This window comes from Triticum aestivum, chromosome 1A, assembly GCF_018294505.1.
Source record: "Triticum aestivum cultivar Chinese Spring chromosome 1A, IWGSC CS RefSeq v2.1, whole genome shotgun sequence".
Lineage (NCBI taxonomy): Eukaryota > Viridiplantae > Streptophyta > Magnoliopsida > Poales > Poaceae > Triticum > Triticum aestivum.
In genome coordinates this window covers 493,543,096-493,556,734 of record NC_057794.1, presented here as the reverse complement: position 1 = coordinate 493,556,734, position 13,639 = coordinate 493,543,096, and the positions used below count along the sequence as shown (strand labels likewise).

The 13,639-nt window shown below is 50.2% G+C and overlaps 1 protein-coding gene and 1 non-coding gene across 2 annotated transcripts; both read left to right on the top strand.

Annotated features, from left to right (window-relative positions):
* Positions 1-6,919: 6,919 nt before the first annotated feature.
* TRNAG-UCC (transfer RNA glycine (anticodon UCC)) lies at positions 6,920-6,991 on the top strand. Its single transcript has one exon. It is a non-coding gene; the product is annotated as a tRNA-Gly (tRNA).
* A 4,347-nt stretch (positions 6,992-11,338) lies between these two features.
* LOC123059854 (uncharacterized) lies at positions 11,339-11,901 on the top strand. The gene has a single exon (XM_044482382.1). The coding sequence runs from the start codon at positions 11,339-11,341 to the stop codon at positions 11,705-11,707; it is 369 nt and encodes a 122-aa protein (XP_044338317.1). The 3' UTR covers positions 11,708-11,901.
* The last annotated feature ends 1,738 nt before the right edge of the window (positions 11,902-13,639 follow it).

Here is a 13,639-nt window from a genome sequence, read left to right as displayed (position 1 = left end):
AATAACATGTATATCACATATACCTTTGTTCACCTTGCCATCCTTCTTATCCGCCAAATACTTGGGGCAGTTCCGCTTCCAGTGACCAGTCTGCTTGCAGTAGAAGCACTCAGTTTCAGGTTTAGGTCCAGACTTGGGTTTCTTCTCTTGAGCAGCAACTCGCTTGCCGTTCTTTTTGAAGTTCCCCTTTTTCTTCCCTTTGCCCTTTTTCTTGAAACTAGTGGTCTTGTTAACCATCAACACTTGATGCTCCTTCTTGATTTCTACCTCCGCAGCTTTCAGCATTGCGAAGAGCTCGGGAATAGTCTTGTTCATCCCTTGCATATTATAGTTCATCACGAAGCTCTTGTAGCTTGGTGGTAGTGATTGGAGAATTCTGTCAATGACGCAATCATCCGGAAGATTAACTCCCAATTGAATCAAGTGATTATTATACCCAGACATTTTGAGTATATGCTCACTGACAGAACTGTTCTCCTCCATCTTGCAGCTATAGAACTTATTGGAGACTTCATATCTCTCAATCCGGGCATTTGCTTGAAATATCAACTTCAACTCCTGGAACATCTCATATGCTCCATGACGTTCAAAACATCGTTGAAGTCCCGATTCTAAGCCGTAAAGCATGGCACACTGAACTATCGAGTAGTCATCAGCTTTGCTCTGCCAGACGTTCATAACATCTGGCGTTGCTCCAGCAGCAGGCCTGGCACCCAGCGGTGCTTCCAGGACGTAATTCTTCTGTGCAGCAATGAGGATAATCCTCAAGTTACGGACCCAGTCCGTGTAATTGCTACCATCATCTTTCAACTTTGCTTTCTCAAGGAACGCATTAAAATTTAACGGAACAACAGCACGAGCCATCTATCTACAATAATCAAGCAAGATACTATCAGGGACTAAGTTCATGATAAATTTTAAGTTCAATTAATCATATTACTAAAGAACTCCCACTTAGATAGACATCCCTCTAATCCTCTAAGTGATCACGTGATCCAAATCAACTAAACCATAACCGATCATCACGTGAGATGGAGTAGTTTCATTGGTGAACATCATTATGTTGATCATATCTACTATATGATTCACGCTCGACCTTTCGGTCTCCGTGTTCCGAGGCCATATCTGCATATGCTAGGCTCGTCAAGTTTAACCTGAGTATTCTGCGTGCGCAACTGTTTTGCACCCGTTGTATTTGAACATAGAGCCTATCACACCCGATCATCACGTGGTGTCTCAGCACGAAGAACTTTTGCAACGGTGCATACTCAGGGAGAACACTTCTTGATAATTTAGTGAGAGATCATCTTATAATGCTACCGTCAATCAAAGCAAGATAAGATGCATAAAAAGATAAACATCACATGCAATCAATATAAGTGATATGATATGGCCATCATCATCTTGTGCTTGTGATCTCCATCTCCGAAGCACCGTCATGATCACCATCGTCACCGGCGCGACACCTTGATCTCCATCGTAGCATCGTTGTCGTCTCGCCAATCTTATGCTTCCACGACTATCACTATCGTTTAGTAATAAAGTAAAGCATTACATCGCGATTGCATTGCATACAATAAAGCGACAACCATATGGCTCCTGCCAGTTGCCGATAACTTGGTTACAAAACATGATCATCTCATACAATAAAATTCAGCATCATGCCTTGACCATATCACATCACAACATGCCCTGCAAAAACAAGTTAGACGTCCTCTACTTTGTTGTTGCATGTTTTACGTGGCTGCTACGGGCTTAAGTAAGAACCAATCTCACCTACGCATCAAAACCACAACGATAGTTTGTCAAATAGACTCCGTTTTAACCTTCGCAAGGACCGGGCGTAGCCATACTTGGTTCAACTAAAGTTGGAGAGGCAGTCGCCCGCAAGCCATCTCTGTGCAAAGCACGTCGAGGGAACCGGTCTCGCGTAAGCGTACGCGTAAGGTTGGTCCGGGTCGTCTCGTCCAACAATACTGCCGAACCAAAGTAGGACATGCTGGTAGGCAGTATGACTTGTATCGTCCACAACTTACTTGTGTTCTACTCGTGCATATAACATCAACATCATTAACCTAGGCTCGGATGCCACTGTTGGGTTTCGTAGTAATTTCAAAAAAATTTCCTACGCGCACACAGGATCATGTGATGCATAGCAACGAGAGGAGAGTGTTGTCTACGTACCCTACGCAGACCGACTGCGGAAGCGATGACACGACGTAGAGGAAGTAGTCGTATGTCTTCACGATCCAACCGATCAAGCACCGAAACTACGGCACCTCCGAGTTCGAGCACACGTTCAGCTCGATGACGATCCCCGGACTCCGATCCAGCAAAGTGTCAGGGAAGAGTTCCGTCAGCACGACGGCGTGGTGATGATCTTGATGAACTACAGCAGCAGGGCTTCGCCTAAACTCCGCTACAGTATTATCGAGGAATATGGTGGCAGGGGGCACCGCACACGGCTAAGGAATTGATCACGTGGATCAACTTGTGTCAACTTGTATGTTTAGAGGTGCCCCTGCCTCCGTATATAAAGGAGGAGAGGAGGGGAGGCTGGCCGGCCAAAGAGGGAGGCGCAGGAGAGTCCTACTCCCTCTGGGAGTAGGATTCCTCCCCCCAATCCTAGTCCAACTAGGATTCCTCGGAGGGGAAGGGAGAGAGGGGGGCCGGCCACCTTCTCCTAGTCCTAATAGGACTAGGGGAGGGGGAAGAGGCGCAGCCACCTTGGGCTGCCCCTTTCTCCTTTCCACTAAGGCCCATGAAGGCCCATATGGCTCCCGGGGGGTTCCGGTAACCTCCCGGTAACCCGGTAAAATCCCGATTTCACCCGGAACACTTCCGATGTCCAAACATAGGCTTCCAATATATCAATCTTTACGTCTCGACCATTTCGAGACTCCTCATCATGTCCGTGATCACATCCGGGACTCCGAACAACCTTCGGTACATCAAAATGCATAAACTCATAATATAACTGTCATCGTAACCTTAAGCGTGCGGACCCTACGGGTTCGAGAACAATGTAGACATGACCGAGACACGTCTCCGGTCAATAACCAATAGCGGGACCTGGATGCCCATATTGGCTCCTACATATTCTACGAAGATCTTTATCGGTCAGACCGCATAACAACATACGTTGTTCCCTTTGTCATCGGTATGTTACTTGCCCGAGATTCGATCGTCGGTATCCAATACCTAGTTCAATCTCGTTACCGGCATGTCTCTTTACTCGTTCCGTAATACATCATCTCACAACTAACATATTAGTTGTAATGCTTGCAAGGCTTATGTGATGTGTATTACCGAGAGGGCCCAGAGATACCTCTCCGACAATCGGAGTGACAAATCCTAATCTCGAAATACGCCAACCCAACATCGACCATTGGAGACACCTGTAGTACTCCTTTATAATCACCCAGTTACGTTGTGACGTTTGGTAGTACCCAAAGTGTTCCTCCGGCAAACGGGAGTTGCATAATCTCATAGTCATAGGAACATGTATAAGTCATGAAGAAAGCAATAGCAACATACTAAACGATCGGGTGCTAAGCTAATTGAATGGGTCATGTCAATCAGATCATTCTACTAATGATGTGACCTCGTTAATCAAATAACAACTCTTTGTTCATGGTTAGGAAACATAACCATCTTTGATTAACGAGCTAGTCAAGTAGAGGCATACTAGTGACACTATGTTTGTCTATGTATTCACACATGTATTATGTTTCCGGTAAATACAATTCTAGCATGAATAATAAACATTTATCATGATTATAAGGAAATAAATAATAACTTTATTATTGCCTCTAGGGCATATTTCCTTCAATTGTCCGGCGTCTGCCCGATGCGCTGGGTGTTGGAATGGATGATGTGATGACTGGTGGGTCCCACTAGCTCCCATCAGTCACCGACAAAGGGGAAGGAAATATAAAAGAAAAAAATAGCGTTTCGGAGAAGCAGACCTACCGTGCGGGCTTGGCCCAGTTAGGGTTTAGGTTGGGAAAAATTACTTTAAGTGAACAACTTACTATTGATGGGTCTATTACTCTAAGGAAAATCTGAAAAAAAAAGTTTATAGTACTTCACACTATCGTGAAAAATTCCAAGATAAAATTTTACTGTAGGTTATATATGGACAATATATATCAACCCAAGATATGAATTTTCATTCAAGGAATCATAAAAAGAATAGTTTGAATTTGAGCAAATATCACCTGATTCAGATATCAAAATTAGTACTAAAAAAATATTAGTCCAAACGGTTGGTTCTGACATGTAGGACCTAGGAAAAAAAAATACTGGATCGGTTGGTTAGTGACAGTTTCTTCACAACATTCATTTTGAGTCTTTTACCACTCTTGATCAGCAGGTTTTACAAGATGGTAACATGGTTGGTAAAACATTATCACGTTAGACCGCATAGTCCATTACTTCGGGGCCCATATTACGCCGAGGGGCAGCCAATCAATCGGCAACAGCTCGTGCTAAGACGAGGTCAGTCTCAACAGAAACACAGCAGTAGACATGCATTGCACAGGCACATTTCTTTGGTACTCCACACCACACTAGACACGTTGAGCCTAGCGCTATGACTTCCGATTTACCTCTACATGCATGCATGTCAGATAGCTAGTTACGCGCGTGCCTGTGCCATTGGCCGGAGCGCATGCACGCTGTACGTGATGGGTCATGCATGCCTCCTGGCTCCTTGGTCCTTTGGAGAGCAAGCAGATCATTGCATTCCTGGCTCAGCCAGCGTCGTCGGCCCGCCCGACCAAGTTTCAGCGGCGTTCCACGATCAACAGGCATGCATGCATGCACTGCCTGTGCCTGCAAAATGTTTGAACGTACGTGAACCATGCACGCGGTCCATGGGTGTACGTACTAGGGTCCAGTTTCTCTCTCCTTGATGTCTACGCGCGTACGTACCAGTTCCATGTCCAGTTCTCCACCAATCGATCATCCATGGCTGTATCCTGCCGTCATTATGGATTTATGGGCCACAAGCACGCCGGCCTGAATGATTAATTGGAAGTACTGGTAATCATGATCAACACAGTGCACTTCATGAGTCTATGTACGTTCGTGCCGTGCCGTGCCGGCAATGCTTGTTCCATCATACTGATGTACTGATAGGTACTAGTACTGCACAGTAATATTGCTAGCTAGCTTAGCTAATGAGAGCCCCAATCATTAATCAACCCGTTCCGCCCGGAGCTTTTGCTCTGTCGATCGGGGGCATCATGGATGATGCGTACGTACGTACGCGCATGCATGCCGGACACGCGCGCGCGCCGACGGGTCGAGACTCGAGCGCACGTCGGCGAAGCGAGCACCCGCACGGAACCGGCCGTCCGGCCGGCCGGCGGAAAGCAGGCGAGCCGGCCGAGGTGGATGTACGTACGCGACAGTGCCATCAGGTGATCTGACTTCGTGGCTCTCACATCACAGGCAATTGCCGCGCATGCGTCCCGGCCGTCGTACACTCTTGGACGTGGAGCTTTGTGCGCGGTGGTGTCTGTACTCTCGGAAGCATATGGCAGATTAGTTCGTAGTTACAAACGTTGCTCAAATTAGTCCCGTAAAGATTAATCACCACTTCACCACACACTGACACACCACCCTTTTAGACGACTGGTGTGGCTTGGCGTGTGGGTTTCTCCCAAGTCACATCACTCAACATGATAACAACCCCTAGGAGGAACAAGATATGATGTGTCGATCTGTTGATGGGATATCCTTTGGCACTCACAGTCTGCTAAAACCAAAGCCTGTTTCAAACTTTCAATCCTCTAGATAGCTGCTGATCCATCCAGCTTCCAGTCAAAACGCCTTTAATAACCATTGTAAAATAAACAACTAATTAAACTCCACTCGTAATCCTCCTGTCGATTACAATTGCACCACCTGTGCCGCTCAGTGCTCGTGTGCAAGTAACTAACTAAAGATATTGGAGGCAACAAAATCTTCATATGGATCCTCTCTTTAAAAACCTTGACTGGATCTGTACATATCGATCGAGGTTCGAGGTATATATTCAGAGTCGTAGACAGCCCATATATATTGATTATTGGGGTATATATTCAGTGTTCTACTTCTACACCGCCCATGGTTTTAGCTTCTAATGGAAACTTTCTGGTGATTTGTCGTCTCAGCTCTCACTCAACTTCTTGACAGAGGCAGGCACTGTTGCCAGGTGATGCTAGTGGAGTGGACTATATAATTGGCGTATCTCACGGACTCACACTACAGTAGCCTGGCTCCTGACCCGGAGAGGGGGCGCGTATATACGCTACAGTATAATATCAGGCGGCCAGGCCCCATTGGCTGATGATTCGGAGGCAGATCAAAGATGGCGATGGCGTAAACGGCAACAGTGATCGAGTACGTGCGTGCGGTATCAGTTTGCATCCACTCGATCTATATCCTATCGGGTAGTAGAAGCTGAAGGGAAAGTTGGAGGAGAGCAGGGGGAGGGACGGGGAATTTTAGGGGTTTCTTTCAGAACAGTGAAAGGCTACATATTCCAAAGCTGCGCGCTTTGGCTCTGTTGCTGCCCCCGCTTTTGGCATCTGGGGGAAAGGAAAGGAAGGGAGAGATCGTAACGGCGAGATGCTTCGCCGGATGGATGGATGGCAGGCAGGAGTAGCCCCGTTTCTACTGTGGGAGAGATCGATATGGCGATTCATGCTACCTTTTGCTGTACGTAGTTGCCTCTGCTGCATGCCCTCGCTCACTGCTTGCGGCCTTGCAGTCGCAGAAGGCGTGTCTGGAGACTCTGGACTCGAAGTCGTTGAAATGTCACTGTGGGAAAGCATAGTTCATCATAGAGTTCAAAGGCATCGCATTTCGGCGTACGTTGTTACCGCATATTTAGAGGTGTAAAGTGTTATTAACCAGTACTAACCAAATAGCGTCTGTAGTCCAACGGTTAGGATAATTGCCTTCCAAGCAATAGACCCGGGTTCGACTCCCGGCAGACGCATATTTTTTTTGGTTTATGTCTCGCTTCATTCGAGTGATCCAGTTCTCAGTTATTTTTTTTCCGGAACTGGCGAGCTCACTCCTGTTCTACCGTCTTTTTTTCTTTTCACATCACCTGTTCTACCGTCTTCCTTTTTTATGGACGATGACACATTGACCATGCAATGCCTAAACAGAAAACTGTTTGCCGCTCCTACTGCCAATCTGCAAAGAGAAAGCTCTAAATCCTTGTTAAAGGACGTATCTGTAAAGTAGCTCCCTGTAAAAGAAAAACACTGTAATCTACCTCCGCATGAATTCTACTACGAGTACTACTTGTAAAAGTATGAGTTCGATGAACTTAAATGAACCCAACCGTTTAACTGTCTATATTCAATGTTCCACGTCGCTCTAATGATGTGTCCACCGTTAATCTAGAACCATTATTGATTTCTACAAATATTCTTCATAATGAAATGGATTGCTCTCTCTCCCCCCTCAAACATATCAGCATAGTTTCAAAAACCGAACCGGAAATCGAACCGGAAAGGTTGTCGGTTCAGATTCGTACCGGTTGGACCGCCGGTTCATCGGTTCGATTGTCAGTTTTTAAGCAATAAAATAATATATGTTGAGTAATATATGTGCTAATATAGTGTGAAACAATGGTCACAGAAAACTATTTATATGTAGTGGACCACAAAGTAGCACAACCGAATTGGTTATTGGGCTGTGGGCAGGCTCCCCGTACTGCTCAGACATCCCGGGATCGAATTCCACTTCTCCTAATTTTCTATTTAAAATTTTTCCTAGTTTTATCCGGTTCAATGGCGTGGTTTTCCAAAAAATCGGCCGGTTCGACTGGTTTTCTCTGGTCTGATTGCAGAATGGTTTTATTATCTTAAAAAGCCGCTGAGGTCGCCGGTTTCGGGTTTCTCCGGTCAAGCGGCGGTCCAGTCTGGTTTTTGAAACTATGCATATCAAGCCACGGCAAATTGTTTGAATAAGAAAGCTGGGTAAAAACGTGTTCCTGCACCGATGAGGACGCAGTCTATGTTATGGACTGCATGATTGTGAAGCCTCCCCCGATCAAGCCGCAGCGTCCGGCCGAGCCACCCAATTAATGGCGCATGTGGATGAAAAATACTTAGAGCATCTCCAACCGGCGCATAAAAGTTCCGCGTGCTAAAATAGTTTTAGCGTACCACTGTAGCACTTTTAGTGCGCTGGACCCAATGTTGGTTTAATAGATGCCCAAAAACGCGCGCCAAAAAAAACACGCAGTGCAAATTGTAAAGCACGCGCAATCCGGCGCCCGAAAATTGCAGCTTCTGATAGCGTTTTTAGCGTGTGCCCAATTCTTTTTTACGCGTGCACTATTTTACAGATTCTGCTGGAGCTGTCCGACGTCCAAAAAACTCAAATTTTAGCGCGCAGAGTAGTTTTTGTGCGCCTGTTGAAGATGTTTTAGAGCTCGATCAAAGTACTGTAGTTGGGATGCAACCTCGCCCTAAACGGCGACCCCTATGTGTGAACCAGGACCAAGCCGTGCTAAGAAGCTGAGGTCCTTTGAATGGAATAGGAAATGCGCATATGCAACCTATATTAATATTTAGGTAATATATTAATTGTACGTGGATATTAGGTATGCTATTATTTTTGTTTCTATGCTTAGTGCAATATTCGGTATGATATTAATTACATGTTAAATATGTTTAACATTCGCCATTGGAGTAGTCTAGATCGTTAGATTGGCTTAGTTTGATGGTCAAGATTAGTTGAATCTACTCCTTTGAGCTTTTTTATATTGATATATGGATAAATGATGATGCTACTACAGGTATACGTGCATCCGATGCAAAGTGATCATGATGGTATCGGCGCACAACACAACTTAGATTCCCGAACGGCAAAATCTTACGCGACATTTCTGTAATAACAGGGAAGAGTCATGTTCGAGAAGATGAGGTAAAACTCTTCAAGATAGGTTCAGAATGATATTTTGTAATAGCAACACGAGATGACCCGTCCATGCCGCCGCTCGTGCGGCAGCCCCAGCCCCGTCCCAGTAGTCCACCGGCCCTTCCCGGCGGTCGCCACTCCGGCACCTCTGGCCACCCACCCTAGCTCTCCCCGGCGCCACCTTGTTGGCCTCGCCGCGCCCTCTTTGCTTTGGGCTTTCCCGTCTCGTGCGCCTGTGGGGAACATGCTGTTCTCCAACGGATCCGGATCTGGATCAGGCGTTTGCCACGCCACCTCCGCCGCCGGGCGGGCCGGCGCGTGACCCGCGGGACATCTCCTGTGTGCCTGAGATCCCCCTGAGCCGCTCCTCACCGCGCCTCGCCAGGCTGCTTCTGGCCACGCGCTCGCCTTCAATGTTGTCGCGGCTGGGCAGGAGAGGCGCATTAACTTCGACAGCTGGGCTGACCGCGTCCGCGGCAATGGCGCTCGCGCCCTGGGTGCGCATTCATCGCGGGAGGCAACCGCGGGGCTCGAGGCGATGGACGGCTGGGTCACCGTCGCATCCCGTCGTCCGCGCCGGCCAGCTTTTCCTGCTGCTCCATTGAAGCCGCGCCAACCTGTCCCGGACTGGATTAAAGGGCTCTGCTTCCGCTGCCTCTTTCCTCGCCATCGGCAAGCCGACTGCCGCAACCCAATCACCCATCGCAGTTGCTTCCAACCCGGGCACAAAGCAAAGCACTGCTTCAACAAGCCTGCTCCACAGCTCCGCCCGGGCGCCTCTGTCGCGTGCCCCAGTCGCCCCTTCCTCGTGTGTGCGACGCCTGTGCTGGCACCTCTAGCGGCTCCGCCTTGTCCCCAAGCCCTCCCCCGCGCCATGGCTTGGTTCGACGACCACTCGCAGAGGCCGGCCGAGGTGTTTACGGTGATCCACGCCACGCCGGCCATGCACCAGGAGGCGGCGCTCCTCGGCTCGAACGCCGTCGTTACTTGGCTCGACCGCGACCTCAGGGCCTCCACGCAAGACATCGCCAACGCCATCGTCCAGGAGATGGGCATGCTGTCGGACGACGTGTGCGTCGTCAAGCACTTCCCAGAGGCCTTTCTGATGCGGTTCTTCCACCAGCACCACTGCGCAGATGCAGCCGGGCGCCGCGACCTGAAGTTCAGAGACACCAGGTTGCAGATGCGTCCTTGGAGGTTTGAGGCCCATTCCAAGAACGTGGACCTCGTCCACCACGTCCGTCTCTGCTTGGACGGGCTCCCGCTACAGGCGTGGGACGACTACGCCGTCGCGCAGGCCATCGGGCCGGGATGCTCCATCGACTACATCAAGACCGCCTCCAAGCTCAAGACAGACACTGAGGTGTTGGGGGTGTGGGCGTGGACGGCGTCGCCGGCGAACGTGCCGCGCGTGAACTGGGTGACCCTGCCGGCGCGTGCGGGGGGGAGGGGGCAGCCTATCATCGGGCATCGTGGCTTGGAGCGGCGGGTGATCATTCACCTGTCCATCCATGAAGACCCCACACAGGGTCCCAAGATCGTCTCCAAGGGGTTCACCTTCCAGAAGGGTGTCATCGATGGCGAGAGACATGCGCGTGATCCCCGCGAGCACATCTCTCGCCCTGTCGACCACCACAGGAGGGACCGTGACAACGACCATGACCACGGTCGAGATGACGACGGACGCCGCTGCCGCAACAGCTCACGGAGCCGCGAGGGGTGGGGTGACCGCATCAGGCATAGCCTCTCGCGCTAGCCGCGGGACGCCTCGCGTGACAGCCGTCGTGAAGAGGGGCGGGACGACTGTCGGGATGGTGGTGGCCGTCGTCGCTCTGCTGAACCGAGCATGGGTTCGGGCAATGTTGCGGTGCTCCAAGGCTCTGGCTCCGCAAGTGGCAACGCAGCTCGCGTGCTGGAGTTGGTGCCTGTGCATGCCACTTCCCTGGCTGTGGCTGGACGAGGCCGAAGCCCGGCGCGCCAGCCCTCGCCGCGTGCGGCACGACGCCGCTCCCAGGAAGCGCTTACGCCGCCTGCCTCCCCACCTTTGTCGCCCACAACTATGCTTCCACCATCTCTGCGCTCCAGGAGAAGTGATGAGCGCCCCTCACCGCTCTCACAAGCTCGCCCTACCGCGGCGTTGCGCCTGCTCTGCTCGCCAGCCAGGCTCCAAGCATCGTTGCTCTCACCTGCGAGGCCACCAGGTTTCGAGGCCTCCCCAACGCCTCCTCTGATCACAAGCGGTCCTTTGCAGCGCACGCCTTCGCCGGTGCGGCTGCGCAGGGGTGCTGTTGCTGTTGAGGGGGCGGTTGGGCTGCAATGCCTCGCGCCACTTTTCGAAGACCGTTAGGAGGCCATCCTGCCCCCTGCTCTAACACCGGCTCGGGCGCCGTCAACTCGCCGGAAGACCATGGCTGGGCTTGTCATCTCCAAGGCTGGTGGAGGCTTCTCCATCACCAAGTCATGTGCGTCTGGACGTCCCAAGGCTGCTGCAGCTGGACGTCCCAAGGCGACTCCGGCGGCCAGAGCGGCTGAACTGCTTGTGTGCCGCACCCTAGGCATCGTCAAAGATGGGCAAGATGTCACAGCTGCTGCCCTGGACGCTTTTGCCGAGCGCTTCAAGGAGCAGCTGCCGCCAGATGTGATCATTGCCATGAGAGGGTTGTTCAAGCTTGGCTGCAACATCGCTACGGGCGTGGAGGAGGCCCTCATTGCGCATGGAGGAGATGGTGCTCTCGACCTGGACGGCGGCACCGCGGCTCAGCTAGCTGATGCTTGAGCGCTTGTTGTTGCTATCTACCTGGGGCCATAGTTTCTTAATGTTAGCACAAAAACATGTCATGTGGTGTGTTTGGCCCGTGTGTGGGGTGCCAAACGAGTTTCGAGCTAGAGTTGTGTTGGCCTTTGGCCATGTATCCGTGCTGGGTTATGTTCCTATGACCATTAGAATGCAATGTGTTGTTGTGTCCGTTTGCGCTGCTTCTTGGAAGACAATCCTCAAGGCGCTCCCTGTCTTACATGATAGAACAACCGATTAACTTCCTCAGTTGGAACATAAGGGGTCTCAACTGCCTGGACCGACGATCTACGGTGAATGCAACGATTGCCTCCTCGTCGTGCCATATTGTGTGCCTGCAAGAGACTAAGCTCGGCAACGTCGACCAATTCACAACATTTTTTTGGGCGGGCACAGGCTGCGTAGCTTCGGGCAAAGACCTGCTTCGGGCACTAGGGGTGGCATCTTGATGCTCTGGGATGATCTCCTTGTGGATGTTTCTTGCATCAGCTTCACGACGTACTGCCTCTCCGCCATGGTCCGGGTGCGAGGGACTGACGTGCTTTTCAAAATCACGACCGTCTATGGCCCCACGGACTACTCTTGCAAAGATGCTTTCTTTGCCGAGTTGCTGGCGGAGAAGCCACCGCTAGGGATGACCTGGCTTGCCACCGATGATTTTAACCAAATCTACCGAGCGCGAGATAAAAACAAGAGAAATGTCAACCGAAGCAGGATAAACCGTTTCAGAGCAACACTCCAGAGCTGTGAGCTCAAAGAAATCCACCTCCAGAACCGGCGTTTCACTTGGAGCAATGAGAGGATGAACCCAACCTTGTGCAAGCTAGACACCTTTTTTTGCAACGCCGATTGGGACTCAACCTTCAACACCCATGTTCTCAATGCACTTTCTTCCTCCCTCTCTGATCACTGTCCGCTTTCTGCTTGCCGATGACAAGGGGCCAAGAAGACCTCGGGTCTTTAAGTTTGAAAACTTTTGGGCATCCATGCCCGGGTTTGAGGAGGTGGTCCAAAAGGCGTGGAACGAGAGGATTGACCACACCGAGCCATACCAAGCGCTTTACCTCAAACTCAAAAAGACTGCACTTTGACTCTCCGAATGGAGTAGGGGCCTTTTCTCCAAGGCTAAAATTCACCACCAGGCCGCGCTTTTGGTGATCCTTCGCCTTGACATCGCTCAAGAGAATAGACTCCTCTCCACCGACGAACTTGAGCTCCGGGCTAGGCTCAAGAGAAGGGTCATTGCCTTGGCTGTGCTCGAAAGATCGTGTAAGAGGCAATGTGCAAGAATTTACAATCTTAAAGAAGGCGATGCAAATACCAAATTCTTTCACCGTAGGGTTAATGCAAGGAGGAGGAAAAATCATATTCATAGGATCCAGAATGAGCATGGGTGGGTCACCGAGCACAACGCCAAAGAAAAGCTAGTCCACGAGCACTTCTCCAAGGTCATGAAGAGAGGCCCCCGAAGTCGCAAAGATTTCAATTGGGAGGAGCTTAATTTGGAACCACTTGATTTGCATGACCATGGCGCTCCAATGGCCGAGTGTGAGGTTCTTGAAGCGATCAACGACATGCCTAGCGACAAGGCGCCGGGGCCGGATGGTTTCATGGGCCTCTTCTTCAAGAAATGTTGGGGCATTATCAAAACTGACATCGTGAGGGTCATTTCACATTTTGACTCCCCGCACACGTCAAACCTCCAGTGGCTCAACTCCGCAAATGTGGTCCTCTTGCCTAAAAAGGATGGGGCAGAGGGAATCACCGACTATAGACCCATTAGCTTCATCCATGCGATCGCGAAGATTATTGCGAAAGTACTCTCCTTGAGACTTGGCCCTCATATGAAAAATCTCGTCTCCAACGCCCAAAGCGCCTTCATCAAAACAAGAAGCATCCACGACAATTTTTTGT